This window comes from Urocitellus parryii, chromosome 7 (assembly GCF_045843805.1).
Source record: "Urocitellus parryii isolate mUroPar1 chromosome 7, mUroPar1.hap1, whole genome shotgun sequence".
NCBI lineage: Eukaryota > Metazoa > Chordata > Mammalia > Rodentia > Sciuridae > Urocitellus > Urocitellus parryii.
The window spans coordinates 162,520,052-162,537,101 of NC_135537.1; the positions used below are offsets into that span (position 1 = coordinate 162,520,052).

General features: G+C 52.8%; 1 protein-coding gene across 1 annotated transcript; it reads right to left on the reverse strand.

The window, feature by feature from the left end:
• Window positions 1-204: 204 nt before the first annotated feature.
• On the reverse strand, window positions 205-16,276 carry Tns4 (tensin 4). The gene is made up of 12 exons (XM_026387126.2): window positions 15,838-16,276; window positions 10,225-10,588; window positions 8,809-9,233; window positions 6,199-6,285; window positions 5,760-5,885; window positions 4,241-4,333; window positions 4,044-4,121; window positions 3,036-3,110; window positions 2,022-2,190; window positions 1,272-1,340; window positions 804-830; window positions 205-346 (listed from the first exon to the last, which is right to left on the reverse strand). The coding sequence occupies exons 1-12, from the start codon at window positions 16,274-16,276 to the stop codon at window positions 205-207; spliced, it is 2,094 nt and encodes a 697-aa protein (XP_026242911.2).
• Between the last annotated feature and the right edge of the window lie 774 nt (window positions 16,277-17,050).

Genomic DNA, 17,050 nt, shown 5'->3' on the forward strand with positions numbered 1-17,050 from the left:
AGACTCCTTTTTTCAGTTGAGGAAACAGGCTCGGGGGGTTACTGCTGAAGGTCAGAGCAGGGTCAGGGTTCCAGCTGGATAACTGTTCTCCAGTCCAATAGACTCTTCTATTAGTGTAACCACACCCCACTGTTCAGGGGCGGAGATGGCTCTTGGACAAGCCCCTCAGGATGTCTGGGAAGGTACACGGGCAGCTCCCTCCTCCTACATCCTTTCTGTGTCCTGCAGCAGAGCAGTCACCAGGTCGATGACCTGTGAGGCTGGCTGGACCGTGTCGTACTCTGCAAAGAGGTGGCACACGTTCTCCTGTGGTTCCGTCTGGCTCTTGGCCACAAATCCAAAGATCCTGATGGGAGAGTGCAGTCTGAGTTGGTGGTGGGATGCAGGGGGCAGCAGGCTGATGGCACTGGGGTGGGATAGTGGGTCTATACCTCATTCCTCCCCACACCTCCCCCAGGCAGTTTGCTCCAGCACCTCATTATAATGGAGCTCTCTTAGGGAAATGCCTTCTCTCTGGGTTCAAGCTCTGGGTTTCCTCCATTTTAAGGACAGGACCTCTGTATTTCCTTGTTTAAGAGTAGAAGCTCCCTGAAGGCAAAGGTGTATCTTGACCATCAGCTTGGGGCATCCTTGTAGGCCAAGGTTCCCTGACGACAGGGCCTGTCCCTTCCTTGACACCATGAGCTTTTAGGGTCAAGAGGAGGCCTCCCTTCTTTCTGAGATCCTTTGCTCTGTTGGGTCTGTCTGGGGCCCTGCCACAGGGACATCTCTTAGGGTGGCTGAGGGGGTCAGGAAAGTCTTACCGGGAGGGCTTGCAGTACTTCTGCCACCTGTAGGAAAGGAACATGAGACACTGAGGAGGACCCTGGATGAGCGGTGACAGGGCCTGGTCAGTCAAGTCCCCACCCAACCATGCCCCTCCTGCCCTCATTCTGTCACCTTTGACCTCTTGGAGTTCATGGCTCCTTCTGCCATCCCAATCCCAGAGTCATTAAGAAAGTTGGTGGGGAGCCGTGCCCTGGATGGCCTTTTTTTTTGGTACTGAGAATTGAACCCCCGGGGCATTCTACCACTGAGCTACATCCCCAGCCCTTTTTATTTTTATTTTGAGTCAGGTTCTCATTAAGTTGCTTAGGGCCTTGCTAAATTGCTTAGGCTGGCCTTGAACTTGCAATCCTCCTGTCTCAGCCTCCCGAGCTGCTGGGCTTACAGGCCTGCACCACTGTGCCTGGCTGGCTGGCCTTCTTATTTTGACCCAGTTTTGAACTTACTTCCGTTGCTCAGGGTCCATGCTGCAGAAACGGAGGGTGATGAGTGGGTAATGGCGCCGGAAAAACACCCTGGTGGAGGCCAGGAGAGAAAGGAAGCCGATGAGGGCCTATGCTGGGCCCACATTCTGCCTCCAGCATCTCTGGGTCCCCCAAAGCTCAGATGTCCTATCCTCCAAGAAGTCTCCCAGTGAGATCCTTCTGACTGCTGTGGCCTCCCCATTGTGCTTGTGCCTCTCTACTCCCACCCAGGGCTTCTGCCTGTGTCCTCACGTTATGGTCCTCTGCCACCCCCCCCCCCATGTCATTAACTTTTTAAGGATGGAGCTACATCCTGGTTCTCTCTTGCATCTCCCAGATAAGTGCCCAGCTCAGAATCGGGCTCCTGCTCGACTGAGTCCCTGAGCCCCAGGAAGCAGTGATCTCATTCCAATCTGTGTCCCAGCAGTCAGCCAGCATCTGGCCTATGAACGATGTCCCCTCATTGGGCGCACACTTAATCAGCACCCAGTGGAGGAATAGTTAATTCCATCTCCAAAATCAGTCACCATGAGGGAGGCTTGGCAGGGGGTCATTGGAGATAGGCCTGGAGAAGACAGGGAACTTGCCTGGAGTCACCCAGCAGGTCACCAGTCCCATCTGGTCCAGGACCCTGAACTCTGCCTTTCTCACTGATGTTCAGCATCAGTCTCACCATCCCTCCAGACCTACGCTGCCCATCCCTGCAGCCCCAGGACGAGGGAAGGCCCTTACTTCCTCTGGACATCCGTCAGGGTGATGCCCTGCTCAGTGACTTTGAAGTGGACCACAGTGGGTGTGGGGAGGACCTCTCTCTCCAAGATAGTTGAGATGGCCTTCTGCACGGCTAAGGCTCCCGTCAGGGTCTCCACGCTCACGGAGCTCAGGTACAGAGTGTGGCAGCCTGTGGGATGCAGATATTGCCCCGAGTCTGCAGCCAGGGTCCTTGGAGTGGGTGGGGGAGTCACCAGGCCCAGATCTTCCCTCTGCCCAGAGCCAGGGGAGGGGGATTTCTTCTTCAGAATTCTCATGAGGTTCCCCTTAGAACTGGCCACCAGAGAGGCAGGGAGAGGGTGACAGAGTTGAGGCCAACCTCAGAGGACTTTTGGACATCTCTTGCTTTGCGTTGCTCTGGCCCTTGGCCCTCTGGGGTGGGTGAGGGAAGGGAGGGGATGTTGCCTTGTGTCTAGGGTCACTCAGGAGAACTGCCTTCTGTCTGGACCTATCCCGCCCCCAAACCCCATCCCACCTCCTCCTTTGGTGAGAGCAGGGAGAGAAATTAAGAATGTGGAGGGGAGACATTGTGTCTGGGGGCACAGAGTAGGAGCTGTCAGGGCTGATCTTTATCTGGCCCTTGGATGGGGGATGGTGGTGGTGGGGTGGTGGGTGGGGGTGGGAGTGGGGGCAGGGTTCTTTCCTGTATTGACGCTCTCAGGGCTCCGGATACCCTTCAGAGGATCCCCATCTAGATACCTCCTCCAGGGCAGGTATATGAGACCCAGACGTACATGTGTGTCCGTGTTTGCACAGGATGGGGTGTAAGCCCTGCTAGCACCCCACCCCCTTCCCTGGGGTCAGTGCCTGCAGCCTCTCATCTTCTGGTTTAAAGGGGGGCCGGGGGGCTGTGACACCTTGTTAAACTGCAGAAACAAAGCCATGATGGGAAACATGTGTGGGTCTGTGCGAGGAGGGCTGGGAGGGGCCCTCCGGGGGCACAGCCAGGCCTGGCGCCGCCCCCACACCACTCACCCGCAGATTTCTTCAGGCAGGAGGCCGGGCTGTCTGTGGAGGAGTCCGAGGCCACCCCATCTGCGCCTCCCAGTTCTGAGCCAAGGTAAAGGAACAGGCCCCCCAAGGGGATGGGGATGGAGTGAGTGGACCCCCTTCAGAGGAACAGGCCCCCATGAATCCCTTTGAACAACTCCTACCTCTACCCCCACCCCACCCCCACCCCCAGGAAGTGACTGCCAGAGAAACCAGGTGTGATTAGGGTAATTAGGCAAACAGGCCACTTTGGGCTCCCAAATGCATTGCTTGGAAGTCTTTTGATCCCTTCTCCCCCTGCTCCCTGCCCCCACAGCCCTCCCCCCCCAGCCCCCTCCACCTCCCTCTCCATCCCCCACCCCCCTCATGGGCTTGTGGGCTTGTCCTCCTGGGCTCCAGACCTCACTTCTTTCAGAACCCATCCCAAACCCAGGCTTTTCTTTGTGGAAAGCAGAGGTGCTTTTACACCTAACTTCCCCTGCCCCGTCCCGAGGTGACCGGCTCTGTCTGGGCTGTGCATTTTGGATAGGGCTTGCTGATCGTCCTTGGGTGTGACTTCGTGGGCCTTTGGGCCGGAGTGAAATGGGACATAGCAGTACTGTCTACTTCATAAGGTCATGGTGGGCAGTGAATGAGCGCGTGCTCATCCCATCCCGGTGGGATGGCGGCGGGGGGGGGGGGACCACCTCTGTTTTTAATTCATCTTTTCGGTGTAAAGCGTTGTGCTACGGGCCTGGTGGGCGCTCTTTCCTTCCACCTACATCCCAATGTTTTAGGGAGGTATGATGACGATTGTTCCTATTTTATAGAAGAGGAAACTGAGGCTCAGAGGTGCACATTCTCAAATTCACACAGCTAAGGAAGTAGAGCTGGACTTTGGTTCATGACTCTAAAGGAATCCATAAACAGGGTAGAAGGTGACTATCAAGAGCCTTTCTAGCGGGAACAGCCAGGTTGGGCACTCGACATTGCCTCCTTTAGGCGCAGACCTACCTTTCTGTGGGATGGCGAGTTTGCAGGGCAGGGCCAGGGCCATGATGGAATGCTGGCACACGAAGGCCGAGAGGCTCCCTGCAGGAAAACAGGTGGCCCTGCATGAGGAAGGCTCTCCTGACCCACCGCCCGCCTACCGTAGTAGCTCAGAAGAGTGGGACCCCCACCCCAGGGGCCTGGAGGTTGGGGCAGCTCACCAAAGTAGGGCTCCTCATCTGCTCCTTTGAGATGAACCCCTTTGGCAGAAGACTCGATGAGGAAGTGACGGATCAGATCATGGCTGTCCTCACCTGGACGAAGGAAGAAGAAGGAGTTCCAGAGCCCTGTGGTAGCCAAACCCAGTCCAACTCCTTCCCCAACCCACCTCCTCCAGGGCCATCCAAAGGTTATCTGGCTGTCCCCTGCCCTGGACAGAACAGCAGTGGAGATCCTACGTTCAAGGACTCCCCCAAAGTGGTGCCAACACATTTGCTCAAAGGCTTCTGTGTCCAGTCATTTCCCCTTCAGGAAAATTCTCTCTTGGTTAAGATTTATCAGGGATGGTCCCAATTACTGTTTAGACTAAATATCCGCTCTTCTGTCTGGTTTCTGTCTCTTTCTCCACACCCCAGCCCTGATGCTATTATTTTCTACCAGATCATCCCTGCCAGAGCCAGGCTGGCCCTGGGAGGGTACAGAGTGCCCTCCAGCCCATAGATTCCCTCCTCCATATGGGTTCCCTGCTTCTTGCCAGGCTTCCTTGATGACCAATACTCGTCCCAGTTTTCTTATTCCGACAGTGAGATATGGCATAAAGAACGCAAGGTTGGGCCAGGTACTGGTGGAGCATGCCTGTAATCCCAGCTGCTTGGGAGGCTAAGGCAGGAGGATCGCAAGTTCAAGGCCAGCCTTGGCAACTTAGTGTCAACGTGTCTCAAATTAAAAATAAAAAGGGCTGGGGATGGTAGAGGGGGCAGAGAGCTTGCCTAGCATGCACACGGTCCTGGGTTCAATCCCCAGTCCAAAAAAATAGAATATAAGGTTGGAGTTTTCATTCTCCCTCTGACACTTAATTGCTCTGGGGTCATTACCTCTGAGCCTCCGTTATCTCATCTGTTAAATGAGAGGTACAACCTGAAGCTTGGGGGAGGGACTGGGACCCAGGTACCTTGTACTATAATTATGTGTTTTCCTCTCTTTCCCTAACGCAGTGGCCTCTGCGTGAAACTCCTCTGTATCCCTGTTGCTCACACATTGCAGAGACCTCATAGATGTGTGCTGAGTTATCGGACGAGCATGTGAAATCATGAGAAAGTACGTGATAAGCTATCACATGTGTGATAAGCCATTAACACACGAGATAGGCTATCACACGCATGTAATGAGCTATTGCACAAATGTGTTAAGCCATTCACACACATTATTACATTAGATTGATGAGACAGGGGTGGCTACCCACGAGAGCAACCTAGGGAAGGGCTGAGGTCTTCCTCTTCCTATTACAAAGGGAGAGCAAGGAATTTGGGGGTACTCAGGAGGACAGAGGCAACTCATGCTGGCAGTGAAAGTTTTTTTTTTTTCCTGTGGTGGCTCAGGGCTGGAGGCAGCTGCTCCTACCCAGACTTGCTATGGGACTGGCCCAAGGTCACCCTGAAATCTAGCATCAGGCTGGGATGGAACCCACCACCCCTCACGGCCTCAGTGAGGCCTTGAGTGAGCACAGGGACAGGTGCGTACCTGGTCGGTTGTGGGCAGACGTTGGAGCCTCTTGCACCTTCAAGGCGAGGCCGAAGGAGCCTCGGTAGGAGGAACTGTCCCTGATGACAAAAGCCCCTGGCTCCTCCTTCCTCAGCAGCTCGATTGCTGGAAGAATGCTGGGGTCAGAGGCAGACACCACTCCACAGGAACACTCTCTGGCCCCAGCCCCCTAGGTCTTCCTAGAGCAGTCGTTACAGAATTACCTCTGCTCCCAGGACGTCCTCTGTATTGGCTAATGTCTACCATTTTTACTGTAGGTCCTATTTCCTTTTGAGGTCACTAGGACTCTCTCCTTCCCTGGGCCTACTCTTTGCTATTCCCTTTTTTCCAATGACTCAGGCCCCCATCTGCCTAATGTGTGGACCCAGACCTGATTCCTAGGGTCACTTGTCCCCCGAAACACACGGCTTCCTTTTACCTTGCTCTCGGGTGATGCTTGGTTTAAACCAGTATTTAGATGTGTCCATCACGAACTTCATGGTGGGCTGCATGTCCCTGGAAGGACCTGGAAACACAGAGGAGGGAATTCTGTAGGGGAGATGGAGGGTTGCTGAGGGATGATCATCAGAGAAGGCTGGAGACCCTCTCCTGCTCCCCCGCCCAGAGGTCCCATTTGACCCACTCTCCCTGCCCCCATCCCCAGTTATCTCCAAACTGCCTAAAGAAGCAAAACCAAACAGAAGGGCTTGGGTCATCTGGGACCGGAGAAGTCCCCTGTATCCTTGGTAATGAATCAAAAACATAATGAATCAAAAACAAATAGATAACAAACCTGACGTTGCCTGGTGGGGACTGAAATAGGGATAGATAAAGAATTCTCAGACGCATGTTTGGTTTCACATTGTCCTTAGCAATTCTGAGTTCCTTAGAGGTATATTTGGCTTGGGAAAGAAAATTAAAGGAAAGATGAAGAGCAAGAAATCAGCAGATCTGTGCTCAGAGTTTGGGAGCCTGAGTACTTGAATAGTGGTTCAGCTCTTGAAGCCCAGAGGAGACAGAGTGGGCTCTACAACCTCTGATGATCTTTTTTTGTTTGTTGGTTAGTTAGTTTTTTGTTACTGAGGATTAGTTAGTTTTTTGTTACAGGGGTGCTTAACCACTGAGCCACATTCCCAGCCCTTTTTATTTTTTATCTATTTATTTTGGTGCCGGTGATTGAACTCTGGGGCATGGGACCACTGAGCCACATCCCCAGTCCTATTTTGTTTTTTTGTTTTTTTTTTAATTTTTTTTTTTTTTAATATTTATTTTTCAGTTCTCGGCGGACACAACATCTTTGTTGGTATGTGGTGCTGGGGATCGAACCCGGGCCGCACGCATGCCAGGCGAGCGCGCTACCGCTGAGCCACATCTCCAGCCCCCCCCAGTCCTATTTTGTATTTTATTTAGAGACAGGGTCTCACTGAGTTGCTTAGTGCCTCGCTAAGTTGCTGAGGCTAGCTTTGAACTCTTGATCCTCCTACTTCAGCCTCCTGAGTTGCTGGGATTATATAGTGCACCATCATGCCCAGCTTCTGACTGTCTTTGATCTTCTAAGAACATAGGAAATTAGAATGAATTTTGTTTTGAGAATGTTTTGCAGAATTTGATAAGATCCTGGAGTACCATTAGTGATATCAGGGGCATCACCATTGCAGGATGGAAATATCACCTGTCTATGCAAAAGTGCTCTTTGAAATGACAAAATGACCATGTTCCTGGCTTCCTAAGGCAGACAGCAAAGGTTCTTAGTTTCGGCACTTTTTAAAAAATATTTTTTAGTTGTCAATGGACCTTTATTTTATTGATTTATATGCGTTGCTGAGAATCAAAACCAGTGCCTCACACCTGCTAGGTAAGCACTCTACCACTTAGCCACAACCCCAGCCCTTAATTTCAGCATCTTAAGAAGGTGTGCGGTGGTCAGTTGAGAGTAACTCATTATAAAAAATGCACTACAATCACTACATGATTTGCCCAAGAAAGTGATCAGACGGATTCAAAGTCAGGCCTAACGTACCATTTTCTGCCACTTGCATTGCCTGGGAGTGAGCAGTAGGCTAGTGAGCACCTCACCCCTCGGCTCCACCTTTGGAATTCCTGGGACAGAGATAACCCAGGAAGGGGGAGCTGGGACAGCATGCCTGGGGCTCTGCTCTGCCCGAGGGGTGTTGTGGCTCAGCCTTTGTGTTTACTGCTGTGGGTTCTTGTTGATTGTGCTCTTCTTGGACGCCTGCAGTCACAGACTCGGGAAGGAGGGTGTTTGCTGTTTTGTGGTTTTCGGCTGTCTGGATCGGTATGCGTTGTCTCCATTCCCTGTGCGCCCCCTCTGTGTTCTCGTCATCCATGAACGTCAGAGTGAGCTCCGACGCGCCCTCTGGCTCTCCCTGGGTTAGTCATCAGGCTTGCTCCTTCCACATCCCCAGGGTTGCCTGGCTCTGTTCTCTCTCCTCCACCCCCACTGCCCCACCCTGGATCTTGCCATGGCAATCCATCTTTCATACAGCTGCCAGCGTGAGCCACCAAGCCAGCCTCCCCCCTGTCTGGGACTCTCTGATGGTCCCTTGTTGCCTAAAGTGTAAAATCCACTTTTTAACTTGACATTCAAGGTTTTTCACAATCTGCCTCCAGATTACTCCCAATGACCTGCACCCAACATTCTAAGCATCTTCTAAATGTGTTCTGTGCGTGGTGACTGTGGAGTCCCTGTTCTCTCTGCAGGGAATGCCCTTTCTCTCCTTCCCTGGACACACACCTCCGATCTGCTTTCCCGATCCAGCTCAGAGTCACTTCCTCTGTTCTCCAGACTGTAAGCATCACTCCTTCCTCTGTTGCCCCATAAGCTCGAGCATCTTTACTTGTGCTTATCTGACTCTGTAGTGATTCTTGCTTTTGGTCTCCTTTCTAGACTGTGTCTTCACAACCTGTCCCAGGGCCAGGTACATAGTAGGTACTCAATAAATGGGTTGACTGGCTATTATAGAAATCCACTGATGCTTTGTCTCTTACCCTTAACCAAACCTTTCAGCACTCGAGGTTTATAACTTACCCTCTGGGGACGTGGTGAAGGAAGCATCTGGCAGGGTCTGGCTGTGGCTCTTGGTGGCTTGACGGGGATGGCTGGAAGAAGCAGTTCCAGGCTGGACAAACCCTTGCTGTCCTGGTGTCCACTGGGGTGGGGGAGACTGTGCTTGTGGGCAGCCATTGATCAGCACAATGGGTATGTCCACCATGGAATTGGTGACAGATGGTGGGCAGCTGCTGGCATGCTCCTTGGCCAGTGGAGGAGAGTGGTTGGCTCTGGGCTGGCCCATGCTCAGAGCAGGGTTGCTGGGGGCCTGGACATCACTGGGTCTCATAAAGAGGGACACTGGACCAAGGCTGTGGAGGCTGGAAGAAGAGCTGGCTGGACTTTCCAAGGATCTAGAAGATGATTGAGGGCTGGAGATGCTAGACTGGAGGAGGGACTGGCTGCTGCAGGGGAGAGACCAGGAACAAAGTGTTAGGGAGTCAGGGTGGACACTGAGGGCCAGAGCCAAGTTCTAAAATCTAATGATCTGGGAGCCATGGTTTTGGCCAAACAGATCATATCCTGCTACCCCAAACCCAGATCAAAGAGCAAAGAGCATGACCAATTATCCCTTCCACACAGATCCTATGCTGAAGGTCAAAGAAGTCTAGCCATTGGGTCTTTGGTCATTTTAAGTAGCCCATAGGCTGACCTCATGCAGGCTGCATGGCTTAGGCTGGCTTGAACTCCCTCTGCCTTTCCAGCCAGGCAGGTCTGCCTGAACGGTCACACTGGTCTGTCCCCTGTACATCATTCCCAGGAGCCTTGCAGTCAGGGTGAACATGGATTGGGCACATCCATGCTGATCCAGGGGCAACATCCCAGTTGGAGGAGGCCAGCTCGGCATCCAGCTGGTGGGCATGGCTGCAGAAACCCTGCAGGATGGGGTGTGTTTGCAGTTGTACCGCAAGGCCCGGGGAAAAGTGAGCTGGGACCATTGCAAATAATGCCCAGGTATGGGGGCCTCCTTCTACTAGGTCTTGCCAGCAACAAAGGGTATGTCAGCACAATGGCTTTTCATTCCTGAACGTTTATTTCAGGCCTCCAATGTCTACATACATCCCTGTGGTTTGGAGTTTTAAAAAGCCCTTTCTGGAGATGGGTTGTGCCAGGGCTGGAGAGGAGACAGGTGAGCCTTATCAATGCAGCGGCTTCATTCTCAAAAGGCAGATAGATGGGAACACAGTTTTTGAATTAGATTCTAAATGCTTGAGGAAAACACGAAATCCCAATGGCTGTGATGGCAGAAAAGACAATAATCATCCTTTCAGTCTTAGTGCATGCTCAGATTTTGCTCAGATAGAGCAGGGTGCCCGCGGTGATTTTAGGATCTGTGTGGAAGCGTGTGCGTGCGTGTGCGTGCTGGGGAGCAAGGTTGGAAACCAGGGAACCTACCTCCCGAACACATAGCTGACATCAGATGCTGGACTGGCTGACAGCACAGAGACCCTGCTGCCCCGCTGTGAAGCCAGGGCCCTCAGTGGGGAGCCCAGGCCATGAGGGCCTGAAGCTCTGCTCCCCATGCCAGGGATGGAGATGCTGGGTGAGGCGGAGGGGTGAGGGGAGGCACCCCGGCCTTGGTTCCCAGAGAAGATGAGACTGTCACTGCTGCTTCGAGTCTCTCGGGGGATATCTCTGGAAAGGAGGGGGCCACCACTGCGTGGAGAGCCAAAAGGCGGCGTGACAGATGGGCTGGAGCTGCGCTGAGAGCCATCGTGGCACCGCGATCGGGTGGAGTTCACTTCGATGTACTTTATATCTTTAGGGAGAAAAACCAGAACATCGGTGAAACCCAGGAGCCTGGACGCTCAGGATGGAAACGCTGGAAGGAGCCTGAAGACCCTCGGGTCCCTCCTCTTTTACACAGATGCGGAAACAGGCCCAGAATCGGAATGAACACCCAACTCCACCTTCAGGGCTCAGTTCCAAAGTCACCCTTTCTGCGATGTTGTTCCTTGGGTGAGGAGAAGCAGTGGCCTTGGAATCAGATAGACCTAGGTTTGAGGTATGACTCTGCCACTTGAGATCGGAGAGCTCAGTCAAGTGACTTTACCACTTAGAGCCTCAAGATCCCGCAGAAGGAGGCTGCCTTGCCCAGCCTCTCGGTGACACAGGAAGGATGAAATGGATCTGGCACTTAGTAGGTATTTAAAATCTGAAGGATCATCTCCATCTTTCTGATGGAGAGGCTTCCAATGCCTTCCTCAATCAGGATGCGTAAGGGCTGCTTCTCTGTACCCACAAATGAAGGCCAGAGTTCTCAAGCCCAGTCACACCCTAGAATCATGCAGGAGCTTATAAAAGTCCCACTGCCCCATGCTAACTAGATCAGGATCTGAAGGGTCCCCCGGACCTCGGGTTGGTTTATGATTTTGCTTTCTTAGTTTCCCAGGTGATTCTGATGCTGGAGCCTGAGCACCACATCTCTTGGGAGCTGGCCATTGGCAGAACCTCAGGCTCTACCCTAGACCTTTGGAATCAGAATTTGCACTTCTGTGAGACCCTCTGGGCACCTGAGTGCAGAGTAGAGTTTGAGAACTCCTTAAGAGCAGGGCTGGCTGTGTCACAGGCCTCCCACTGTGGCTGTCCCCACACTCATAGCTGGTTCCCATGAGCACAGGGGTGGGTGGGGGTGGGGGGAGCTGATGATTTACTCCTGGGCCCCAATGCGGGCATCCAGGACTCTTGGGTTTCCGACACCCTGTTCCTCCTCCAGAGATGGAGTGAGGTGCCCTGTGGTTTGCCTGTGGGGAGGATGGACACTCTTCCTCCCAACCTGGGGCAGGAGAGCTGTCCTGGTGCTGTACCAGCAAAGGTGGTGGAAGGTAGAGGTCGCCAGCTGCCCCCTTCTGGAGGGCTATGAGTCAGAGTCAGGGAGAATCCGCACCCTTGGCTCCTGTCTGCCGGCCTCCCACCTCCCCTGGGCCTGGCACAGTCACATCCCTCCCACCCCAAGCCTGTGGAGTCCCAGCCTGCCCCAGCCCGCTCCTGGGTAGGGCCTCCTGGCCTTGCTCTTGGTGGAGCCTCTGCCTGAGCCTGTTGGAGCAGGGTGGAGGAGGGGGGATTGCGTCAGGTGAGCGGGACTGGAGGGCTGACCTGGGCTTGCTGTCCCAGCCTGTGCAGTAACGGCTTTGCAGTCACATGAACTTGGGTGTGAGTCTTGGCTTTGTCACTTGGAAGCCAACAGGCACTGGGTTAGGTTTCATAACTTCACTGAGCCTCAGTTTCCTTTTCTGCAGATTGTTGATTTAAACCCAACTTCCGGGGAGTTTACGTGCAGAACGGAGCTGGAGCCTGGCCCAGGGCGGCCCTTGAGGCGGGGAACAGCAGATGTCCTTCTCCTTAGGAAGATGAGGGCATGAGGGGAGCATTTTGGGGCACTATATTATAGGCTCTTAAAGAGAAGAGATCTAGACTGGGGTGGATTCTTCTGGAAGACTGGCAAGTGCAACTTCTATTTTTATAGGATTTTATAGTGTTTATATCCATAACTACCTTTGGACCTCATAACAGTCCTTAGGCAGGACAGATATTGTTGTTAGAGAAGGTAACTGAGGCTTGGAGATAAGTAGAACTGTAGCTAGCACTTAATTGCACAATTTTTTTTTTTTTTAAATAAAGACTGGCATTTGAGTGCTACGTACCAGCGCTGCTGCAAATAAGTTAACTGTATTGTCTCATTTAACTCTCACAACAACTCAATAAAAGTAGGCAATATTACAAATGAGAAATCAAGGCTCAGGGAGGTTAAGCGAGCTGTCCAATGCCACACAGCTAGTGAGTAGAGGAACCCAACTCCTGCTCCTGAGTTCTTTTTATGCCTATGTCAGGAAGAGGATTGGGCTCCTTGAGACCTCATTTCAAGGGACCACTTGGCCTTGGGGAGGGCTTCTGGGCCTGATAAATTTCCTGGTCCCCTGCTTCCTGGACCACACAAAGACCCCTGGGGGGTGGGGGGCTGAGCAGGCAGCGCAGGGTGGGAAGAGAAGGAGGAGCCCTGGCACCCGCTGCTGTGCTGAGGTGGATGTGGCTGGAGAGGTAGGGGCCCCCACCCCAACCCTGGGGCACAGTCGCTGTTTACAGGCCTGTGGGGCAAGTCTGAGCAGTGCAGGGTGGATGCGGGCGCCAGCAGCAGGCCGGGCAGGCCGAGGGAGGGCACGTGGGTGGGGGGTGGAGAGACGGTTATTAAATACCCTTCCCTCGGGACTGGCAAGCTGCCTCGCCTGGCAGAAATTGCTGGAAAATGAAATGTGGGGGCCTGTTCCCAAGATGGGGTGGGAGGTCATGGGAGAGGAGAAAGGAGGGGAGGGGGACCCTGCAGGGCAGGCCTAGGAGAAGGTGAGCAGGAGGCAGAGAGGCAGGCGACTCAGGGGAAGGAGGGCCAAGTGCTGGGGAGGCTGAGCCTCAGAGGCGGGGCCCTCAGGCTACCTCCAAACCGATATTTTGGGATGCCCCAGCTGGCAGAAAATTAGCCTCAAGAAATAGAAAACAATGGGAACAAGAACTTTGTTTGTGTTTGGGGGGGATGCTGGGAACTGAACCCAGGGGCACGAGCCACATTCTCAGTCCGCTTTATTTTATTATTTTTTTGTAAATTTTGAGACAGGGTCTTGCTAAGTTGCTGAGGCTCACCTTGAACTTGTGATCCTCCTGCCTCAGCCTCCCAAGTCGCCGGAGTTACAGATATGAGTGCCATGGCTGGCAGGACTGTGGACTTTGGAGCCCAGCAATGTGGGGTTTGAGGTCTGACCTAACCTCCTCCTGGCCAGGGGCCATCGCTTCCCTCCTGGAGTCTCAATTTCCTTGTAGGTAAAATGAGGTTACCACTATTTCCTTTATGGGAGCCTGTATTACACAGTCTAAGTTTTTAAAAAATCTCTCTCTCTCTCTCTCTCTCTCTCTCTCTCTCTCTCTCTCTCTCTCTCCCTCTCCAGGGGACATGTCAGTATGTCAGTATAGGATGGCCAATGGTCTGAACTTTGCCAAGGTGGGACAGGGAGGAACAGTGAACACCCTCCAATGAACATAATAATATCAGGATCCTCACCTTCAGCACCCCCAAAAGAGAGAGGATGAGATTACACAGCAGTGTGTGTGCAGGGGAGCCCTCCATATTGAATGTGTAACTCACCACAATTCCCAGAATTAGTTCCACTGCCCTGGGCCTGTGAGAGCTTTGTCACCAGTGCTGGTGGTCTGCAGGTGGGCTTGGGGAGACCTGAGATGCATGGGAAGGGAGCAGACCCGGCGGTGGACAGGTGCCTGACATTCTTAGTGATGGTAGAGAACATCATCATGGGAAGGTAACCTGGCTGGGCTGTCTTAGGAGGTAGTGAGCAATCAGGCCTGAGGAGTGTCTAAGCAGGGGTTAGAGGAGAGGATATTTTCCCTCTCTCTATTAGAAGGAGCTAGAGCAGACCTAGGCAGCTTTGGGGGCACCCTCTGACCTCTGCCAGCTCCCTGATCTGCAGAGTTAGGTGGATCATGTTCATAACACTGGGCACCCAAGGACATGGACCACTGCCCATCGGCCCCCTCCAGTGGGGGAGGGGCCTAGATGTTATCAACCCCCACCCCATGCATGTGGATGCCGTTCAGAGACTGGTCTTGTCCTGGCTGGCCTTGGACGTGTGGAACCCCTGCCTTGGGGCATGAACATTGAAACCCTGGGCTTGCTCCTGCCAGTCGCGATTAGGCCCAAGACGCTTCCCTGCAGTGACATGCCCACAACTGGTCTTAGGCTCCTGAGGGAGGAGGCAGCTCCTTTAATAGGCCTGGCAGGCCATGCGCGGTGGGAGGAGGGGAGCAGGCTGGAAGCCAGGGGCGGCCTAGGAGAGAGGCGCCTGGCTGACCTCCACCCCAGAGCCCAATCCTACCCTGGGGCTGGGCCTCCATGCAATCCCATCGTTTAATAAAACAGCCACCATTTGAAATGACTCACGGCGTGCCAGGGTTTGTGACTGCCAGCCAACAAATGCTACTTCTTTTAATCCCAGCAACACTCCGTTTTTCAGATGGAGTTATCATCTCCATTTTATAGATGAGGACTCGAAGACACAAAGAAGTGAAGTAAACAGCGTGGATAAGGTCTGCCCAACTCCTTGATTAGGCTCCTTTCTCAACCCCCCTCAACCTGTTTTTTTTCCCTTCTGTAAAATGGGCATGAAGTGCTCATCTCATGGGCATGAGCTGGGAGGATGGAGGATTCTATATAGAGAACTCAGCACAGAGTCTGGTAAATAATTCGTACTTAATAAGTGGAAGTTAGGATAGACTCTCTCTGTAATTCTAACTGTGCCCTTGCTCCCGCTGATGGTTTAAACTCCCAGGAAGCCTCAGTCTTCCTGTCTGACCAATGGGGCTGCTGCACTTTAACCCTTATCCTCAGAGCACACATGAAGCTCTTTGTGTGGGGAAACTGAATCCAGATGTAGGGCTTTCCAGATTCCCTTGGACTCAGTGGTGAACGGGTGTTGGCTTGTACCAGCTTGTTAAGTGCTGATTGTTAAATTTGCAAGATTTCATCCAGCTAGCTGGTTGCTAAACTCCGCCATTATTAAAGATTACATGATGTAAAACTTGCGATGAAATAATTTACAGTCCTATCATAATTTCAGGAGGGCCCCAGTCAGGACCTAAAGAGAGACACTGTAGAATGTACGGTTCAGGGACTCCACATTTATCAAGCTCTTAACTCCTAGGCACGGCATTGCACAAACTACTTAGATGGATTAGCTTACTGACAATCTCAAAAAAAAAAAAAATTCATACAAAACATGTTTCCATCACTTTCCAAACTCAGGAACCAAAGAGAACTGGATAGTGAGGGAAACTTGTATTTATCCCTTTTGTGTAGCAGAGAAGAACAGAGAGGTTAATAACTTAGTTAGAGCTGCATTGCACCTCTCCACAGGGGAATGTCTCCTGTTCCTCTGATTCTATAGGACAGTCCTTCTGCAGGAGCTCCGGACCCCAGCCCTCCTGCTGACACTGTGTCCCAGTCCTTACCCAGGGCTTCAGTTTCCTCTTTCTTGCTCCTCAAGGTGGTGCTTTGGGCAGGCTCAGCCTGGGGGCCACCAGCCCCGGAAGGAAGCAGCTGAAAGGTGGGGTCCAGTTCCAGGATCATCTGGTTGAGGCTTTCCAGCGAGAAGTCAATGTAGGAGTCAAGGTCCTGTGGGGTCCCCACTGCCTGCTCACCCGGGCTCTGCTGGAAGCTGTGGGCTTTGGCCTCTGCCTGTGGGGTCTTCTGGAGCCTGCTGGGGGGCCCCTTGCAGGGCACGGGGGCCATCAGGGCCTGAGCTCCCCAGCCTTCCGTGGTGTAATAAGGACACTGGGGCGGCAGGCTGGAGCCGGGCGCTGGGTGCAGGGCCCTTCTGGGTTCTTCACAGGGAGCCAAGCCGACTGCAGGGCCTCCCGTCAGCAGGGGGCTGGACATCACCTGGGACATGGTGGGGTGGCGCGCCGGGCGGTCTACCTCTGGCTCCCAACCAGCTCACTTACATCCCAGAGCTATCACTTGCCCAAAGGAGATCAACGGACCTGAAACAGGTGAGGGTGGGAACTGAGTTACTTCTGTAGGGAAAACTCCTGCCTCCATTGCCCCAAACAAGGGCATGTTCATTCATTCATTCATTCATTCATAAAAAGCTTGGGTGCCTGAATTTGCACCCTGACTCTACCACTCACTAGCTGGGTAAGTTTGGGTAAGTTCATTAGCTTTTCTGGGCCACAGTTTCCTCATTTATAAAATAAGTTAATATTTATGATGTGTTTGGGCCAGTGTAGCACGTCCCAAGTAGCATTCTGCAAGTGATTGTGAGATAACTTCAGGAGACGCTTACAGAATGTCTACTATATCTGAGGCATATTTATTCAATAAATTAGCTAATGTTTGTTGAGGAACTGTTATGTACACGGGCCCTGATACTTACACATAAAGCCCTTCAAAGTCCTCATAACAACCTTGTAAGGTAGGTATTATTTTACAATGAAAGAACTGATACACTGAGAGATAAGTGACTTGCCCTAAAGTCACACTGCCCTCAGGTGTCAGAGCAGGACCAGAACCCAGGATGCCTGCTGTTTGGGCCCTGCACCTGGGCCAGTGGGTGAAATAGAGAGGTGCCCAGGTCAGCTGCTGGGAGCTGATGGGGTGGAGAGGAAGCAGGTTCTGTGGGTGCTGGTGGGGAGGTCAGGAGGAATTCCTAGAGGAGGGGATGTG

What these genes read in the sequence shown, in the direction of transcription:
- Tns4 (XM_026387126.2), bottom strand. Translation starts at nt 16,276, where the DNA reads ATGTCCCAGGTGATGTCCAGCCCCCTGCTGACGGGAGGCCCTGCAGTC. An exon ending in GTCTGCCCACAACCGACCAG is followed by an intron (nt 4,334 to 5,759) that starts GTACGCACCTGT and finishes TCCTTCGTCCAG; the next exon opens with GTGAGGACAGCCATGATCTG. An exon ending in ATGGACCCTGAGCAACGGAA is followed by an intron (nt 831 to 1,271) that starts GTAAGTTCAAAA and finishes CCTTTCCTACAG; the next exon opens with GTGGCAGAAGTACTGCAAGC.